The sequence below is a fragment of the Ziziphus jujuba genome, chromosome 5, assembly GCF_031755915.1.
Source record: "Ziziphus jujuba cultivar Dongzao chromosome 5, ASM3175591v1".
Lineage (NCBI taxonomy): Eukaryota > Viridiplantae > Streptophyta > Magnoliopsida > Rosales > Rhamnaceae > Ziziphus > Ziziphus jujuba.
This window is the reverse complement of record NC_083383.1, coordinates 12,968,805-12,988,487: the sequence shown is the minus strand read 5'-3', so window position 1 is coordinate 12,988,487 and position 19,683 is coordinate 12,968,805. Positions and strand designations below refer to the sequence as shown.

General features: G+C 29.1%; 2 protein-coding genes across 7 annotated transcripts; both read right to left on the bottom strand.

Annotated features, from left to right (window-relative positions):
• Nucleotides 1-11,546: 11,546 nt before the first annotated feature.
• LOC107406027 (uncharacterized) lies at nucleotides 11,547-16,348 on the bottom strand. 4 transcript variants are annotated; one of them, XM_016013112.4, is made up of 3 exons: nucleotides 15,954-16,303; nucleotides 15,736-15,825; nucleotides 11,547-11,826 (listed from the first exon to the last, which is right to left on the bottom strand). In XM_016013112.4, the coding sequence occupies exons 1-3, from the start codon at nucleotides 16,197-16,199 to the stop codon at nucleotides 11,740-11,742; spliced, it is 423 nt and encodes a 140-aa protein (XP_015868598.1). In that variant the 5' UTR covers nucleotides 16,200-16,303; the 3' UTR covers nucleotides 11,547-11,739. The 4 variants fall into 4 exon arrangements, with proteins under 4 accessions (XP_015868598.1, XP_015868599.1, XP_024925071.1 ...); XM_016013113.4 differs by lacking the exon at nucleotides 11,547-11,826 and adding an exon at nucleotides 14,718-15,088 and having other exon boundaries at nucleotides 15,954-16,348; XM_025069303.3 differs by lacking the exon at nucleotides 11,547-11,826 and adding an exon at nucleotides 14,718-15,010 and having other exon boundaries at nucleotides 15,954-16,320.
• Nucleotides 16,349-16,659: 311 nt separating this feature from the next.
• LOC107404637 (transmembrane emp24 domain-containing protein p24delta3) lies at nucleotides 16,660-19,683 on the bottom strand. 3 transcript variants are annotated; one of them, XM_060817216.1, is made up of 5 exons: nucleotides 19,315-19,683; nucleotides 18,025-18,237; nucleotides 17,836-17,912; nucleotides 17,495-17,662; nucleotides 16,660-16,801 (listed from the first exon to the last, which is right to left on the bottom strand). In XM_060817216.1, exons 1-4 carry the CDS (start codon nucleotides 19,555-19,557, stop codon nucleotides 17,518-17,520), a joined length of 678 nt encoding a protein of 225 aa, XP_060673199.1. In that variant the 5' UTR covers nucleotides 19,558-19,683; the 3' UTR covers nucleotides 16,660-16,801; nucleotides 17,495-17,517. The 3 variants fall into 3 exon arrangements, with proteins under 3 accessions (XP_060673199.1, XP_015868605.3, XP_015868604.3); XM_016013119.4 differs by lacking the exon at nucleotides 16,660-16,801 and adding an exon at nucleotides 17,034-17,385; XM_016013118.4 differs by lacking the exon at nucleotides 16,660-16,801 and having other exon boundaries at nucleotides 17,034-17,662.

Here is a 19,683-nt window from a genome sequence, read left to right as displayed (position 1 = left end):
ATTAAATATTCCTTTTTTAAGGTTTTTATTTTTATTTTTTATTTCTTTGCTTTTCATTGTTTCAGTGGGAGACAATTTCATTAATTAAGCACCATATTAGAAGTCAAGGGTTAGGTAGCTCGCTCCTGATTCTTCTATGCTGTATTAAAGGAAAATATTGCTTGCATAGCTTAGATGTTACATACATTTTGAACCAGCTCTATATATCCAAATATATAATATTTATATATTTTGATAATGACCGTTCACTTGCCATCAATATCCCAAATATTTAAGCTATTGAGATATCTTAATGGTTTGCAATATTAACTAGTTATAGTAAGTGTATTCACATAAACCGATCGAATTAATCCTTAATTTGGTAGGAGGGAAGGTCTTAATCTTTAATTTTCATATGCTATGATTAGTTACTACATTTTAAGTGGCTTACTGCGTACCTCCACAACGGTTTACTCAAAAAGTTGTACGGAATTGCCATAATGAGTCAGATTATCACATTGCTCAAATACGAAGTACTAAGCACACAATTTATCGAAGCTGAAAAGAAGATGCAAAAAATTGCACCTGAGTAGCATCATTTGCTTGTAAAGGACATTATTGAGAAGAAAAAAAATGATAATTACGCACAGATTTGTTTAACGTGTCGTCTAAGAAATCAAACTCTCTTTTTTTCTTGGCGGGGGAATGTTGGAGGCAGCTATTAGCATACAAGCAGAGCACAAATAATAAATTAATCAAAATGCAAGCTGTTGAGACTTCCATGAAGATTATTGGATGTTGTGGAAGCAATTAAATATAATTAATAATATCATATGCTATCAGGGTTTGTGATTTTTCCTTATTAATTTTCATTTTGCGTGGTCTATAATTTTCATGGTATGAGACATTGAAACGTGTGGCTAGCTTTTTCTCACTCCTTGTTTTCTTCTTTTAATTTCATACCGCGGATTTGGTTAAAAGATCTCATCTTAAGCAACTTTATAAAGAGTCAAAAACAAAAATATGCATAAGATGGAAAATGGATTTTCTAGTGCACGAAATTTGGCAGAAAGCAATTCCAAAATAATGTTATACGAAATGGTAATGGAGTCACTAAACCATTTTAGTAATATAAGAAAACAAAAGCAAAAGCCAAAATAGAGATGGTGGTGGTATATTGTATCGTCATTGTTGCTTAATTAATGATTAATTAGAAAATGCCATCCTTTATCAACTACATGAGCAGCCAGGGCACTCAATGTTCTTTTTTTCTTTTCTTTTTTTCCCTTTATTTCTGTGAACTTCATGTTCAATTTTGTTGCTTCTAAGCTTGATAATAATTTCGTGGTCAATAACTCACTCAATAAAAGATTTAATTAAGGACACAAAAATTCTAGAGATCTTGAAATGAACTTAATTTGCCCATATAAAGAATAGTAAAGTGCATTTAACCCTTAATTTTAATTTTACTTATATTTTTAATTATTAGGTGAACTGAATTCAGTATAAATCTTATACGAGGAAGGAAGGGAGGTCGCCATCATAGACTTGATTACTCATATAGTTTGTAGTACAAAGCTGATTCGAAGCTGATTAGAAGCTGATTAGATGAGTTGTTTCAAGTCTCTAAAATAATGATGGTTCTGGCTAATAAATCATTAAATTATTAATGTCACAGCTTCATAATTTATATGCCGATATAGTTGCTTTCCATTCAGCAAGCATAATGAGCGTATTGGTCATAGACCTGGAATGTAAATCCTATCCTTCCTTACGTACTTTAATTTTTGATGTATTACCTTACTCTTTAATTAGTCCAGACATTACACAACTTTATATACAATTATATATATAATTTGATTCCTATAATGTTGATTTGATAGTTTTACCATTAGAATTTTTATTTTAGCTCTTGAATCATTTTAATGATTAATATTAAAAAATCCACTTTTAATTATTATTATTATCTAGCTTCATATATGGCTTACTTTACTCAATAAAATTTTAGTATATCAGTAAATTTATATTTGGTCGATCATTTAATTTTAAATTTTAATCTTTCACATTATCTAAGGCTAATAATAGAAAATTTAATGTTAAAACTATCATATCAATTTGATGTGGACCTAACTTATATATATATATATATATATGAATTACCAAAAGATAAACTAATCAATAAATTACATCAAAGAGGAAATAATGGTAGTAATAATAATAATCTATATTGTTTGGTTAACTTCATGATTATTTATTATGCATGAGAATTATGAATTACAATATACTAAAACTAATCAAAATGTTCACCAAATTTATTGATCAAATGACGTGGCAGATTATGTGTTAATATTTAATTAGTTTATTTTTTAATTCACTTTTCTATTTAAGGGTTCGCTCATATATATTTATCAGGTTATATGAATATAACAACTAATAACATTTTAATATATATTATTTGGTAAACAAATTTGATAAATATTTTGGTATCTATAGAATTATTGACCATTGTTTACATTCTAAAATATAAATTAATTACAGATAAGTGCAAAAGCAAAGTGTTGTTGGAGGTTAGAAAACACTTGAGAAGAAAATATCTTTCAAAAAGAATGACTCAAGGTGTTATTCAATAAATAAATAAGATTATAATGGCTAAATACAAACCTAAGAACTAAAACTATTCTGTGTGATGGAAGTCCACGAAAGCTAAAAAAATGCATACACTAGGATTAAAAGCCTAAGTTAACTAACAAACTCTCTTGTAAACTAATCACACATGTAATTAGTCGGCTAAGGTTCTATTAATTAAACATGACTTTTAAAAAGTTGCCCCTTTTTAGCTTTTCAAGTTTAAAGTAGCTTGAAGGAATGTTTGAACAATTTTGATTGAGTTTGAACCTCTGGAAGAGTTTCTAGCCAAAACTAGTCACTAGCAAAATATGATTTTTTAGGTTAATTGCATTTTAATATTTTGATTTTTAGAATTTTTGCAATTTGATCTTAACTTTTCGATTTAGCAATTTAGGTCGATTTTTCATTTTATTACAATTTAAGCCTTTTGTGACTTTTAACTAGCAAGGCTTAGTAGTTGTTTTATCACAATTGATATTAAACTGTATCAAATTTTAAATTAAATATACTAAAGTGCAAAATTTTAAAACTAGTTTTAAAAATCTATATTTTCAATATCTTATTGTTTGAAATTTAATATAGTTTGATACTCATCAAAAGACCTATATCAACTTCTTTTTAATAATAAAGATACTAAAGTGCAAATTTAAAAAATACTTTTAATATTATGTATTTAAGTATCATTAAGTTTGAAATTTGATATAGTTTAATACCAATCATGCAAAATAGTCATTAAACCTTGTAGTTAAAATTAAATAAGACCCAAATTATAACAAAATGAAAAAAAAAAAAAGGTAATAGTCTAAATTGCAGAATGGAATAGTTAAAGACTTAAATTATAAAATTTTGAAAATTAAAAATACTTAAATTCAGTTAACCCTTCTTGGTAGACAAGAAAAAAAAATTTTTTTTTTTTTTAATTTTAATGAAACTTTCATATAATTTCAATTTTACCCTTTTATTACTTAAGAACAAAAGTAAATACCATATAATTATTCTTCTTAAACATGACCATAAAGTATTCCATTAAAGCTCTTTTTACAAAAATTTATATATCAAACACTAGCTATTAGCTACAAAATTCTAGTTTTACTTCCCTTTTACAAGATAGAAGGGGGTTTTAACACTAAATCCGAAACAAACCAACCTACTTAAATAGTTAAGACTTTATCACCAATGATCATTGTCAAATTAAGCTGTCATCAAGGTGACTTTCAAAGTCCTGACACTCTTCTACCTTAATAAACAAATAAAGAAAACAATTAATTACATTTTGGTACTTTTAATTTTCAGGATTTTATAATTAAGGGCATTAACTTTTTTACTCAGGAATTTCGGCATTTGATTTTGTAATTTATTACAATTTGGGCCTTTCTAACTTTTGACTAATAATACTTAATAGCCATTTTAAGTGATTGATAATAAATTATTTCAAATTTCAAACTAGAAAATATTAAAGTGTAAAATTTTAAAATTAGTTTTAAAAATATGCATTTTTAGTATCTTTTAGTTTAAAATCTGATATAATTTAATACCAAACGTGTAACTTTTCCTCTTTTTTTATATAATAAAGGGTACTAAATTCAAAATTTTAAAAATAATTGTAATATTTTGCTCTTTAATATCTTTTAATTTGAAAATTATTACCTTTTAATATTAGTTATATGGGATAGCTGTTAAACCCTTTAATTAAACGTCAAATAAGGCTTAAATTGCAACAAATTGAAAAAGGACCTAAATTATAAAATTTTGAAAGTTGAACATATCAAAATGCAATTAATCTTAAATAAAATCAAAGTTTACTTAGGATTCTGTTGAGAATATTTTTTAATAAAAGTGGTTTTTACATTGTAACATTCTTTATCTTTAATATTTTAATTAACTAGGACTTCACTAAGAAATAGTTAGATGCTTTTTTAAAATTAGTAATAAGTGTAATTAGAAATATCTCTCAGCGGAAAAAAAGAAAAAAAGAAAAAAGTGAAAGTAGAAATATCAGTGGCCTTCCATAATTTAAATTAAAGAATAAACCACACCGATTAGGTGTTATCATATTTAAAACTTTTCCTAATATCTCATAAACACCATATATTATATATTATTTTCCAATAAATTCTCTAGTTAGAGATTTATCGACATTAGTAAAGGATGATTATGCAGTAAGTGTTGAGTGTTACCATATTGGATATGAGACTTTAAATTTAAATTCAAATATTAATTATTATTTTATTTAATGGTTAAGTTTTTGCCACATAATTGTAATTTATTTAACAAAGTCAAATGCACTCTGATAAGAACTAGTATAGCTGATAAAAATAAAAATTTTGTTTGTAGAGCTTTCATAATATATTTTTTTAAAAAAAAGAAAAAAAGAGGTTCATTAAAAAGTTGATTACTATTTGGTTGTTAGTTAAAAAAGTATTGTGAATATTCAATTGAGTTGTTTGACAACAAAACTATAAAAGTGATTTCGTCTTCAAATATGTACAAATATTGTTTTTTTTATTATACATTCAATATTTTTTATATGAGTAGTGATAATTAAAAAATATATAACATCAATAAAAATTAAGAAGAATAAAATTCATGTGGCAAATATTATTGTTTATAAATTATATTATTTTAATTTTAGTTTTTAGATTTTAGCTTATATATTTAGGTCTTTAAATATATATGTATATATATATATACGAAGTAAAAAACAAAAAATAATATTTAGAAAGCAAAAGAAAATAAATTTTAACAATTGAATCTTTATATAGGGTTTAATTAGAATATCTATTGGTATTTTATTAAAATAACCAAGGAAAAATGTTAATTAATAAAAGTTTTTGGCAATTATGTTACGTAACAAAGTGGTAATTGGTTTCTTGAATCTTATAGTAGAGCATTTTTAGAAAAATTTAAAATTTAGATTTCTTTAAAACAATTTAAAAAAACTAGAATTGATCATCAAAGAATTTAAATATATTTTAATAGGGTGTTTGGTAAAAGAAAAATTATTGAAGGAAACTGATTCTTGGAAATCAGTTTTTTAGAATTCAATTTCCTGAAAATGAGTTTTCTTGGAATTTTTTTTTTATAGTGTTTGGTTAATTATAGAAGAAAATAGAAATTACAAGTAATTAAATAAATTTATATATTAAAAGTAAAAGATAAAATTGTATTGAAAAAAATATGTAAAATCAGTTTTTCAAAAAATTTTCAAATGACATATTTTTAATAGGATCCATTTTCCTTGTCAGTTTTCCATATTATGATATTTATTTTCCATTCGAAACCACAAATTTATTCTCTTAAAAAATTTTCAAACAAAAAAAAAATTACTTTCTTAAAAAATTTTAGATTCCCACTAACTTTACCATTACCCAAACATCCCATAAGTATTTGATAAAATTTAAAAAATTTGATTTTACAAAAATCTATATTCTTTAGCAGCTGTTTTTTAAAAACAATAACATATTAATTTTTGAGATTCTAATTTTAGCTTCTCTAAACATCCATAATTAATATACCAATTTTAACCTTTATTAAAAAGTTAATATCTTTTTTGTTCTAGATTTATTGATATTCTACTAAATAGAATTATCATCAATATTATTTATTATTTATTATCATTATTATTTTACTATAGTCTTTTTTGGATCAATATTTATTATAGTTGTAGTAAAAAAAAATTGTGTTGATATTTAGTAATATATTTTACATATAATAATAAAAATATTATATTACAAATAAAAAGATGATAATAAATAATGTACTTTTTAATATTTATTTATTATAACAACAATTAAATACTATTATTTATCAAATATTCAAATATTTATTTTAAATTATACAATAATTATGAAATAATAATATATTAAATATTTAACTAATTATTTATGCAACTGATTTTTCTGTAGCATATTTAAAATTGATTTTCTTATAAGTTATAGCAATATCCAACTAAGCATACTTTTTTATAAAAAAAAAAAAAAAAAGAGATTTTGACTTTCAATTAGAACTTTTTGACTTTAAAAAAAAAAAAAAAAAAAAAAAAAGAGGGAAAACTTTACCTAACACATGCATAATCTTATTTTTCATACCATGGACCCTTTAGTTTTACAAAAAAAATTAAGCACTCTCAATTAATGGGCTTAGATCAAATAGCACTTCACTAAGAATTTTGACTGTGGCACCGTCGGCATGAATCATTGGCGAACAAATAATAATAATAATAAGAATAATAGTTAAATAAGATATCGATATCCGATGGTAGAATGTGTACGCAAATACACGTGTCACCAATGTGGCATCCAGATAAGGAATGATCAGTATCAAATTTGATTTGACATCTTTGACCCTCCAGATGTTACATTTTTATTTCATTTCCTAATTAATTAAATATGTAAAATGGTTTCGTAAACCACAATTATAAACATTCATCTACAACTTGCTTCATTCTCCTTCCGCATAAAATCCTGGTTTTGATACTGAATTAATGGATTATTACAAGTATCACGTTTCAATATTGTTCATATATCCTATAACAATAAAGTGAACGATTATTTTCTTTTATTTTATGTTTGATAAAATGGAAGTGAAGGAATTTTTTTTTTTTTTGGTTTCCTCATCACATTTCAATATTTTTTTGGGGCAAATATCACGTTTCAATATTGTTCAATATTACCCTATATATATATATATATATTATATTGTTCAGTTGTATAGATGGGCATATAAACAATGCACCCCATACTGTGATTAATTAATTAAGAACAATTAAGTGAACAATTATTCTATTTTATATTGATGAAATGAAAGTGATGGAATTTATTTATTTATTTATTTATTTTATTATTATTATTATTATTATTTTTCACTAAAAGGAAGTGGAGGAAGTTAAACATATATTGGCAACCCAAACCTTATCCAGACCAGTGTGACGGACCTACATAAGGCCCAAGGAGGTCATGTGGCCCCCTCAAAATTAAAAGATGTGCCCCTCTCATTTTTCTCACACACACACGCTAATGCAGTTTCACCCCACTTTTTTTTTTTTTTTTCCTACTTTTTGTCAGTTTTAATACTTTTTTTTTTCTTATTTATCTTATTTTTATTCTTCTCCTATCATTTAAAGTCATAATTACTTAATAATAGTTATAATATATATATATATATCTACTCTTTTTTTGCTGTATAATATTTATAATTACAATTTTAAAAGTAATAATTGTTTAGAGTTACATTGATTTAATACAATTAGTTAATAACACAAGAATTATATAATTACAACAAAAAAATATACTTGTTTATAAAATAATTTTCATTTAATTATTATTTCGTTTTGTTCTAATAGAGCTTTTTTTTCCTGATAAATTTAGTCATAGAGTTATCAATTATTCATTTTAATTACTGTTTTTTGCTTTTTTTTTTAATAGTTTTATATTTATTTCAGTTGATTAAAATCTAACAAAAACTGAAAATAATTTTCCTTTTTTGCTTAATTACAATGTATTTATTATGAATGTAAAATCATTGCCAAAATATTGAAATCGTATACCTTTCCAAAAAGAATTATAGAAAAAACATTTATTTAATTTAGTAAAATAGTATACTTAGTGGGATTAGATGCAATATAACAAAATTTGTTATATTTATATATATATATATATATATAAAGAGTGTTCAATGTATTACAATATTTAAAAAATCATACAAAAAAATGTCTAAACAATTTCAAAAAGAAAAAAATTGTCAATATATAACAATGCCCCCGCCCCTTTGGAAAAAATTCCGCCACTCACTTACTATTAGTATTGTTTAATTTAGTTACTATTTTGGATAATGATTTAATTTAGTAATTCCTTGAGTGTATATATATATATATTGTAGTACAAAAAAACAAAAAGCACAATCAGCCTAATCTAATAATATCTCATTAGATTATTTTATCCATCAAAATTATGTGTTTCTTCATGCGTTATAAAGTTATAGTGCATTAATATATGCATATACTAATTAAAATTAATTTGTTTTCAAGTTCATTTCTTGTTCATATGTATTTATAAGTTTAGTTTAATGTAAAATCATTGAAAATATGCTTCCAACTTTACGGTTTAAAACTCAAATACATGAAAATCCTTCCTTCCCAAATTGTACAAAAAACAAAAAATAAAAAATAAAAAAAAAAAATTAATGGACTGACGTATTGGCAATTCCATATATAATATAAAGCACTTAATCATGTGAAGTGACTAAGACACTTTAAATGAGCAGCTCATGAAAAATATTAGTCATGGCGAAGTTAATTTGACCCTTATAATTATCAGAAAACTATATAATTAAAATAAAAAGATATACTTCCAATGAAATTGATATAAAGTAAGTTATTAAAGTGATAAAAATCTGTCTCCTTTGTGGAAAAGAGAGAGGGATCCTTAAAGTGGAGAAAACTTTAACGTATATAAAATACTCTCCATTTTTTTATTTTTTTTTTTCATGAACAATTGAAAGTGAAAGATCAATTTAATTTTGGGACCATTTTACTTAAAGATCTGCTTTTCCTTTTCGTTTTGTAGTGAAACAAAGTGTGTCTGGCACGTCGCTTTTTGTAATTAAAAACCCACAAATTATTATTCCAACACGTTCAACGGAGAAGATCAAAGAGAAAAAAAAAGGAAACAAAATTATAAATAATTGATCTGAGAGTGGCTTTAGTTTAATTCCGTGTTTGATTAACCAAATAAACATCTGGAGCTGACAGAAACGCAACCATCTCTACCAAATCAGCGCATCGCAAATTAAAGTGAAAAAGCTTTTTATTTTTTAATTGTTTCAGAAAAGCAATTTGCATAATCAAATTGATTAATTAATTAATTATGTGGTCAAAGTAGATCAAAATGCACCAAGATTTGCATTTCCTCAGTAATTAATAGATGTATTTTATAGATGGGACTTTTCAGATGGAAAGCCTCTATGTATGATTTGTAGCAGGTAAGGCCACATAACTGGTGGGCCTTCTGACCAACTACACCCTAGCTAAATGCATATAGTGGTGTTTTATTCTTATAATACACAAGGGTCTGTCTTCTTGATCATGTTAGCTTTGCCATGCATTAATGATAAATAAAAAACCAAATAACCATTATCTGATCTTTTTCTCTTTTGGTTAAGAGCCTATGAGCTATATCAAAGATCAATTAATCACTATTATTTAGAGAAAAAGCAAGTAATCTTAATTGTTTTTCCTTCTTTTTTTTTGTTTTTTTGTCTCTTACCAAAACAAAAAACACAATTCTTCTCCTTGATAAGTAATGCTGTTATTTTAGTGTTGAAGATATATAAGAGCACGCTCTATGTAATGCTTTTTTTTTTTTTTTTATGGAAGTTGTGCAACTTATTCCATGAAGCTGGGGATGCAAATGAAAAATAATTTAAGCTATCTTCTTCAACTGCATTAAAAGTGTTTTAAAGCATGCATGCATGTTTGTGGGGACTGAAAGTATTTTGGTACAGAGATGGAGCAATATGACCAATCACCCAAACACGTTGCCTTATTTTACAGGAACAAAAAGTACTGTTTTTGGTCAATCTGACAGAACTATTCCACCAAGTTAGAAATCAAACAGATTGCTGCTGCTTTTATTGTTTGCTGACCACATGATATGCAATTTATGTGCATTATAGCTAGAAAGTGCATGCCATGCAGGCTTCACTCTCATGCTGTTCAAACTGAGCAGCATATCTGCCTATCTACCACCAAAATTATATTATTCGATTACCACTTGTATTCCATTGTTGTACGAGTAATGTGATGCAACAGGATACTTATAATCAAATAAATAACAATTGTATTTTTTAACAATTATTGGTATATAAGATTTACATGTTTTATTTTAGAAAGTATTTACTATGAAATCAGTTTTATGGTAAGATCGATAATAATGATATATAAAATGTAAAACATAGTTTATAAATTTGGTAATATTAAAGCATAAAATGAGTAATATTTAGAATATTAATTATTTTATGGTTAAAAGTTATAAATATTTCACTGTAGAAATTTCCTTTATTTTACTGCTATGAATGATTAGTATGCCGCTTATGATTATTAAGCGTTCAACAAATGATGTGATGTTGACTAATAGTAAGTTTACGTAAATGGTTAGAGGATTAAACATGTGAAATGGAGTACTGGTACCACGGGGACTAGGAAACTCCTTTCCCTTATAACATTTTCTATGGGATGTCATCGTGGCTTTACATTGTCAAATTATACCATATAAGCATCTTTTTTTTGCTTTTTCAATTGAAAGTGGCAAATTTTATCAATGCAATTATTGGTGTCAATACAATTCGTCAAATTTACCATTGGGCTCCATTTTCATAAAATATGTATGTCCTATGCCATTTAATGAATTAATTAATATTATTTTTGTTTTTAATTGTTAAAAAGTAATGAAATGTAAACCCCATTACTATTTGACAGAATTTAAAATATGACATTGCTATTTTTTAGCACTTACAATTTGAGCATAAATAATAAAATTTATTATTGATATTTATTATTAAAGAACTCATATCAATACCAAATTATAAAATTGACAATACTAAAATGATATTTACCATTAAAAATGCTCTTATTTTTTGAAATTTGCAACCCACCAAAATAAAGAAAAAACGATATTCATGCCTGTTTTCCACTGCTTGTCATTTCTCACAATGAATTAACCATGTTAAGAATTTTTTTTTTCTTTTCTTTTTTTGGTGAATGAATTAATCATATTAAGATAAAAACAAGAATTGGTAACCTGTTTCCCTCTTTTGATTGAATTGGGAACTTTTTCCACCTTTTGATCTTTAAGCCACTTTGCAAGTGTCTCCAAATGGTCAATTATTGTAAAGAAACAAGAGAAAAAGGCAACGAAAAACTGTCCAACTTATACACGTTGATCAATGTCAATCAAAATTTTTCTATTGGAAATGACACTGTCAAATGTTGTAGAAACACATGGCAGAACCAGAAAAAAACAAGGCTGTAGGAAAAAAGAACATTAATTAAGTTGCTGTCTAATCATAATTATACATTATATTTACTCTTCAGGTTTAAGAAATCTATTCAATCTGACCTAAAAATAAAAGGAGGCTCTATAACTCATTATTTCTGAGGGCCGTAGCTATTTTCTTCTGTATGCGCTCCACACCGAGTCGAGGAGATAATCTAGGTAAGGTTTCCTGAAACACATACAAATATTGTGTAGAGAAAAAGAAAACTTAAAAATGTGATCTGTACCAAAACCATTATTCAAATTTTAAATTTTTTCATTTGTAAAAGTGATGGACCAAACATATTGAGGGGAAACGAAAAGCAGATCAGTCTTGCAATACTTGAAAATAATCCAGCCTTGCACGAAAGAAACAGAACCAAAAAGGTTGGAAAATGAAAAAGTTTCCAGTATGATAGGCTGCTTTTATGCAATGTAAACAAATTGTTGAATAAAGCTAGTACGTGATTCAATTGTCAACTGGAGTTCCAACTTTTTAAGCAAATTTTTTCATCAATAAGGATCCATCTTGATCAATCACTAAAAGCAAACTTTGACCAAAGACCACCAATTGAAACCAGATCCAACAATAATAGACAACAAAAAAATGTATCTTTACAATTATGGACAGACTGGAATCTTTGAATAGAAAAAGGAATGAACATGCTTGAATTATTCATCGAAAAGGGAATCTGGATCTGTTCAAAGATACTGTTAAAAGAGCTTTCATAAAAAAGATACTCTTACAAGAGAGTACTTTAACATGGCAGATACAATCAGCATAGATTATCATATTACAGTTTACATAAGCCAGAGCTTTTCCAATTTTAGTCTGTGATAATAGAGTATATACAAGAATTGCATGATCAGCATGACCTAGAGCAAAAACATTTGTTGGACCAGTCACACGACACAAATAGAAGTTATGGGCCGTACTTAAGCATTCCTAGGCAGCATTGAGTCATTCACCACTGGCCATAACCTCAGCCCAACTCAAACTTAATAAAGTCCTCGTTGCTTAACTATCTGGGCCAGGCTACGTTGAAACCCATGACATCATTGTCTCCAATTCAACATGGCTTTTCTAAAAAACTTCCCATGCAATTCTTTCATTAGAGAACTTAACAAGCCCACAATCCTAACGTTTATCATTTTTACATGGTACTAAACATTGATATACTCATTATGTCTACAAACTCCATCATGTACAACATGCAAGTGTGTTTTAGCAAGATGAAGAAGGCACCAGCATCCTATCTGACTTTCAAAAGTTATTAGCATTTCATTTAAGCCTTCTCTAATCAGGTAGCTCATCGTTAAGCCAATCAAGCAAGCAAGCAAGGCTATTCAAAACAGTTCATTCGTGCTATATGTACTTAAACTATTTCCAAATGTACAACCACTCAAGCTAATTTATAGTGATGGTCATCAAATGCTTGAAACTTAAGCCTTCTTATTGGAAATATATGGTAGCAGAACCTACATTTTTCTGTTGTCTCTAACCTTGAACTGCAAGAGCAGTGGCTACGATTAAGAAAAGGAAACCTAGAACCAGAAAGAAAATTATTCAATTTCAAATATTCTTCGCAATTTATGACAGAGATGATTTATAATTTCAAGAAGAAATGTATAAATGTCCAACACAACCTTGTTCAGATTAACAAACCTTGGCCACACTATAGCTATTTACTTGATATTGGTTAAATGATGAAATATAGAAATCATCTAATAATTCTAAAGAAACATAAAACTGAGCTCTATAAATTCCTACTGGTAATGATGGGATTCATATATCCCTAGATGTGGAACCAAGTCGTGACACATACATGGGAAAAATTGTAGATGTGTCCTAGAACTGCAAACTTTATTCCTCTTCTTTTTTTCTTTTTTTTTCTTTCTTTTTTTTTTTTTTTTTTTTTTTTTTTTTTTTTTTTTTTTTTTTTGGGCAGTGAAATCTTATACCTCTTTTACCCTCAAAATGGAAATGTTCATTTATGACCGGCCATGAAATCACTATTAAGTAGCTCATCCAAACAATCAGAATAAAAATTTCTAAGGATCAACGATAAACATAATATATGATAACTAATGAAAACCATATTTATCAAAAGATATTAAGTTTATAATAATTCCTTTCAGAAAATTCAACTTTAAGCTCAAATTATAAGCTTTGCAACATTAAGTAATTATTTAACTTCACATGGGCTCAGAGTCATGAATGTAACAGATCACATAGCAAAGAATTGAAGGACATTTTTCTAGACAGAAACAAATTTTCAAACTGAATGTATGCAGTAAACGAAAAAGTAATTTTTCAATTACTGACGTGTATTATCCATATTCCATACACCAATACAATCTATATATCGAAACCTTTAAGATGAAACTAACAAAGCTTTTTTAAGTGAGCCTTCTATAACTTTTTAAATCTTTAATTTTTGGCTGCTGGTATCTAGCTTTAGAAGAAATATTTCATCCTCCAAACATAACAAAATCCTCTTTACATATTTTTCACAGAATCCTATACCTATCATTTTCCCCAAACTAGCCTATACTTATTTTTCTGATGTTCTGCAAAAAAACTAAGATATGATCTGTCCTTGGTCAATAGTTGCTACACTGATCATCAAATGTAGCAGATTCATCTGATCAGAGATGTAGACCGGAAACTAGTAGTTAAGGTGGTAACTTTTCTCTGTAAGCAAACTCGATTGATTATCAAGATTTCCCAAATAAAATGCACATGATCTATGCAGTAAAGTTGACAACATCAGAATGTGGACCAACAGAGAAATAAGTAACTTCTTCTAGTGTAGATCCTCTAGTATAATCCTAAAGCAAATGCAGCTGAATATAGGGAGTGAGACAGATTAGCAACCATTGCGCACAGCAAGGAAATCAATCCAAATTAATCTATCCGTTATCCATGAAAAGCAAATTCAATATCAGCAAAACCGAAGGATTCAAGTCAGAGAGTGAGAAAGTATGATCTTTTTTAGCAAACTAAGTTCTACATTGCATATATGTTCAAGAAAGAAAAAATTTCAATTAGACAATGGGAGCACAAATTAAGAACCACTGTGAAAGAAAATGAATTGTGTCAATTACATTCCAGATGAACAAAACAGAACTACAGGGTTTTAAGGTAGTGGCTGTAGTGGCTGCCATATTCAACGCATATAGAAAGGCTAGAGGCTGCTATAGTTTATTATAATTTTGGTTTGTTTGCCAGAACTACAAAATGCCTATCAAATGGAAGGGGAGAGTGAAGTAGTGAACTTCCCATTGCTTGTGGGAGCTGACAACAAACCTACATGCTTGTTCAATATCTATGATAACTTGTCCTTGATTGGTCAAAAGATGCACTAGTATTCCTGAAATGAATCCTTGTGATTAAATCATCAAACCAGATGAAACTATTTATGTGTTAGGTGCGCCTGTTTAACCAAAAACTGCAATGGGCCAAACAACCATCAAAAGCATTAAAGTTTGATCCATTTTTGACATAAAAATATAGTGCAGAAATGCCCATAATCTAATACAGGAAAACAGTGTCTCAGATTCACCCTTTGATCAACAGAAAAGCTAACAAAAACCTACAAATGCACTACCTATAGGCTCATTGCAATTGCAATAACTATAGCAATAACAATAAACTAACTCTGCATTAGATTGCAACACAAGAAACTAGGGGTTTTTTCATTTACTTTGCTAAGATTTTCCAAATTGTTGAAGTTATTATTTTGGTGAACAGCTTGCCACCGGTTCTTCTCTTGCTTTTGGATTACAGGCTTCGCAGCAAATTGGCTAACGGTGTTTCTTCAATGGAAGCTAAATATGGGAATACAATGTCAAAACAGAATGTTCAGGCTGAGTGGTTTACAGGCATTTATTAACATGTGAATTTCTTAGTCATAGATTCATAGGACCCCTCATAATGTACCTCAACAATAAGATACTAAAATTCTCAAGGCTCTTGATACGGTTCTAAATTACTCAAAACTGTAGCCTTTTTCCCAATTCCCAATAGAAAAGTATCACATAAATCGAATAAGAGTTGAAATTTATGAAAACCCAAAAACCCAGAATGGATTCTAACCTCTGTGCCATCGGAAAGCACTTTCGCCAACACTGGTATCTCATATTGGTAAGCTCTTTCCCACTCAGGATTGCTGGTAATATCCCTTATCTGTGTGAGAGAGAGAGAGAGAGAGAGAGAGAGAGAGAGAGAGAGAGAGAACAACGCCACAAATTGAAGTTACACAAACAAACATCCAAAGACATAAGGAAACAAAGAAGATAGAAGGGAAAGGGTACCTGTAGATCAACGTCGTGAAGGGAATCAGGGCCAGAGAGCAAAAAAGCAGCCTGAAGTTTCTCTTTGAGGCCATCGCACAAACAGCAACCGGGCTTTGAGTAAAGGACGAGCTTTCTTGATGGCAAAGCAGAGGAAGAAGAAGAAAAAGCCAAAGGAGTAAAAACCCACCGAGATTTTTGTGTGGTGAGAAGTATTCGCGATGTTGGCCTTGCCACGGCCGCTGCAGCCGCCATTGCCATTGCCATTCTATTTCTTCCTACCGCTACTCTGCCACCTCCACCTCTCTCTCAGCTACTCTTCATTCTAGCGTATCTAATCAACGATTTTTGGAAGATCCCGATCTGATCTCGCCACGTCGTTGGACCCACTCTTTGATGTCCATTTCTCGTGACGTGTTGAAAGATGAACATAATCCTACCAAATTATTTTGGCGCTCGATCTATGTTGTCATTTTTTATTTTTTATTTTATGGATTCGGACCGGTTTATCCTAGTTACAATTGAAATTTCAAAATGAATAATTTTTCTGAAGTAAAATTATTGGTTTATCACGAAAAAATGATCGCCCTCATAGTTTTTTCTTTGTATAATTATTATTATTATTTTTTTTTGCAAACAATGTCATTATGATATCTCTCATAAGTTTCAAACAATCTTAACCAGTTTCATATAATTTTTCATGTCATTGCTTTGAAGGAGACCAACATTCTTTTTTTTTTTTTTTTTTTTTTCCTGAAATACATGGGACTATAGTCTACCACCACTTTCGTTCAAAAAAAAAAAAAAAAAGGCGAAAAGTCCACCACCACTATTTATCTTTGTTCATTCCATGTGCACCAGATAATTCACTGTACCCATAAAAAATTATAAAAAATTAAAAATTATAAAAAAAAAAAAAAAAAAAGAGTAAAAAAAGCCTATTCATTATAAAGGATGGATTTATTAGCCAACCACTGCTCCATCCTCACATACTGTTTCCAACTTTCCACATGGGATCATGAGCCAATTAGTTAATGATACATGGTTTATTTGATGCTTAAAAGATAATATTGAAAAGTGAAGCGTTCAAGGCGTCATAAGTAATGGGTAAAGTGACACCACATAGCAATATGACTATTATAAAGATACTTTTTTTTTCATCCTGAAAAGGAATGAGAATGGGAAACGGGAGAAACACTGTTTCTCTTAGTGTGTCCAAGACATGAAAGACCAGGGTAGTTTAGTACAATCTGAAGTAAGAAACAAATCTGTAAGAAAGAGTAATTTCCTTGAGACCTCAAAATTAAGGATGTGGATTCTCGTCCAGTCGTAAGAAATCAGTATTTTGGCTAACATTTGTTTTTGGAGAAAAAATCCCACCCCTCAAAATATGGAATAAAAAGCTAGGATACAAGTAGCATTTGTTTCTCTTCTCCAAAACTCACCCCAACACCTAATAAAATAAAAAAATAGAAAATAAAAACAACAGCTGTATATGGCACAACAAGAAAACATGAGCTCCAGCATTTCCCTTCATCAGACAAAGGGTAAGATCTGTGTACCAGGAAATACGAGGACTATAATCTTAGATAAGCTTCTTCTTTTGGAAGTACCGCGTCAAGTGCCACAACTGCAAACTTGAAACCACGATGCAAACACCGAGGGACATGATACTGAACCATGCAACTCTTGCGTTGGTTCTTTCACTCACTTCCCTCATCTCTGCTTCTCTATGTGAATATCAGAAATAAAAAAGAATTATTAGTTCTAATTGCAACTATGTTTGTTCTTCCTCATCAACCTAATCTTCTAGAATAATAAGAAGAAACACAATGAAGCAAATACAATCATTACATTACAAGTTGAACTTGCTCCACTAAAGAAAAAGGAACTATGAAATTACCTTGTCTTCAAATAAAGTAGGTTCTCATGGATAGCTTGTACAGCTCCTTCGAGTTTCCTTAGCTCAAGTTCAACACCCTATAAACCACACGCACCTCTAAAATTAGAACACAAAGAAAATGGAAACATACAGTGCAACAATATGAAGAAGATTTAACAATCAAGGCTAGCAAGCATCAACGGATCTTACCTCAATTTTTTCCTTCTTTGCAACTGACTCCCAGTCCCGGGCCGCAATTCCTGTTCTCCAGTCTAGGCTAACACTTAGGGACGATCCTTCTCGAGGGTTTCCATCCACCCAGAAACACGCTAAGTAGTTTCCAGTCTCCGTGGTGGTAAATGCAAACTGACCATGAGTTACATTCTCAGTGTGGTGAAGATTGTTTCCATATGGGGATGTTACCTGCAACATGAAAAGAAATTAAAGTTTGAGGGAGAAGAGAAAACAAGATTTCCAGCTTAAAGGCTTTGCACATCAAATTGCATTACATTTGTCTCTGTGTTTGCGCGAATGGAGGAACTATTTGCACCCAAGACAAAGTCATCTTATACTCCCCCTTCAGAACTTACTTTTTTTTCTCTTTTTTTTTTTTTTTTTTTCAATTAATAAAATCACCCCCTAATTAACAGAATCACCTTAAAAAATAAATATGTTGTGATTTTTAAAAACTTTCATATATTTCTCTGTTTTTCTTTTTCTTTTTTTGACTACTAATCCCTATATTTCCAGTTAACACAAACCTCTCTCTTAACACCAAGATTTGACGATTTCCCACCAATTGCATCAATGATAATTGCAAATTTGTATTAAATGTTTAATAAGCCATGATTCACACCGCAATGAGCAATTCATAATCACTGATAATTTGTTCTCAAAACAAACCTGTCCTTTCTTCTTTTAGAATCCAAAGTTTTGAACCCATATAACCCCTTTTACAAGATAGACCTAAAGTAAAGAAAGATAAACAACAATGGGATTTTATTAAATTAAGAAAATTAGAGAATAAACCCAAAAAAAAAAAATCATTTTTAAAGGAAAAATAAGGTAATTCATGAAATTAACCTAATTGTTCAATTAGAGTACTAATTTCAATGGGTTTAACAGCTACAAAGCGAAATCAATTACTCTCTACAAATCCTAATTGAAATTTCTTTTCTTTAGGCAATAATTACGATCTAAAAATTCGGCTCCTACTACAATTATCTCCAAAGATTAACATCCCAACAACTACGTTAAATCTTTCTTCTTTTCATTTGACATTTCAAAAGTGAAACAGGACCAGGAAGTTCTAATCTTACTTCTTAAAAGTTAGAAAGTTAAATGATTTATCTGGGTTTCCTTAGAACTACCAAAATCGACTAGTTCGTTGTGCATTATTCAAAAAAAAAAAAAAAAAGGAGAGAGCAGAAAAGCAGAATTGAAAAATAAGCACAAAACCCCAGGAGGAAGAAGAAGAAGAAGAATTGGAAATACACGCACCCGAACAGAGATGGTGGGGATGTGTTGGTGATTGTCTACAGAATCATCTATGACGTAGTAATCAGCCAATACGACGACGTTGGTCTGAATTTCCTCAGAGACGCACTTGGTTCCGGAGCTTGGAAGGGTTAACCATATGGCGTTTGCCGAAGGAACAAGAAAACCCATAAACGAAAACAGCACGACTAACAACAACAACAACAACATCTCCGATCGAGCGCTTCGGAAAATTTTCTGCGACATCTTCTGAGTTCCCAAACAGAGTCAGATTTCGGCGGCGGCAGATCTCGGTCCCGTTCTCTTCTACTCTCCCAACTCTAATTTCTATTTCTACCTCGTTTCCTTCGCGTTGAATCGGCCAAAAGAAAT

Coding starts and splice junctions, on each gene's coding strand:
- LOC107406027 (XM_016013112.4), bottom strand. CDS start 16,199: ATGGCAATGGCAATGGCGGCTGCAGCGGCCGTGGCAAGGCCAACATCG. Junction 15,826..15,953: donor TTCACGACGTTGATCTACAG/GTACCCTTTCCC, acceptor TCTCTCACACAG/ATAAGGGATATTACCAGCAA. Junction 11,827..15,735: donor TGCTTTCCGATGGCACAGAG/GTTAGAATCCAT, acceptor TATGTGTTTCAG/GAAACCTTACCTAGATTATC.
- LOC107404637 (XM_060817216.1), bottom strand. CDS start 19,557: ATGTCGCAGAAAATTTTCCGAAGCGCTCGATCGGAGATGTTGTTGTTG. Junction 18,238..19,314: donor TCCCCACCATCTCTGTTCGG/GTGCGTGTATTT, acceptor TTCATGTTGCAG/GTAACATCCCCATATGGAAA. Junction 17,913..18,024: donor CAAAGAAGGAAAAAATTGAG/GTAAGATCCGTT, acceptor TGTGGTTTATAG/GGTGTTGAACTTGAGCTAAG.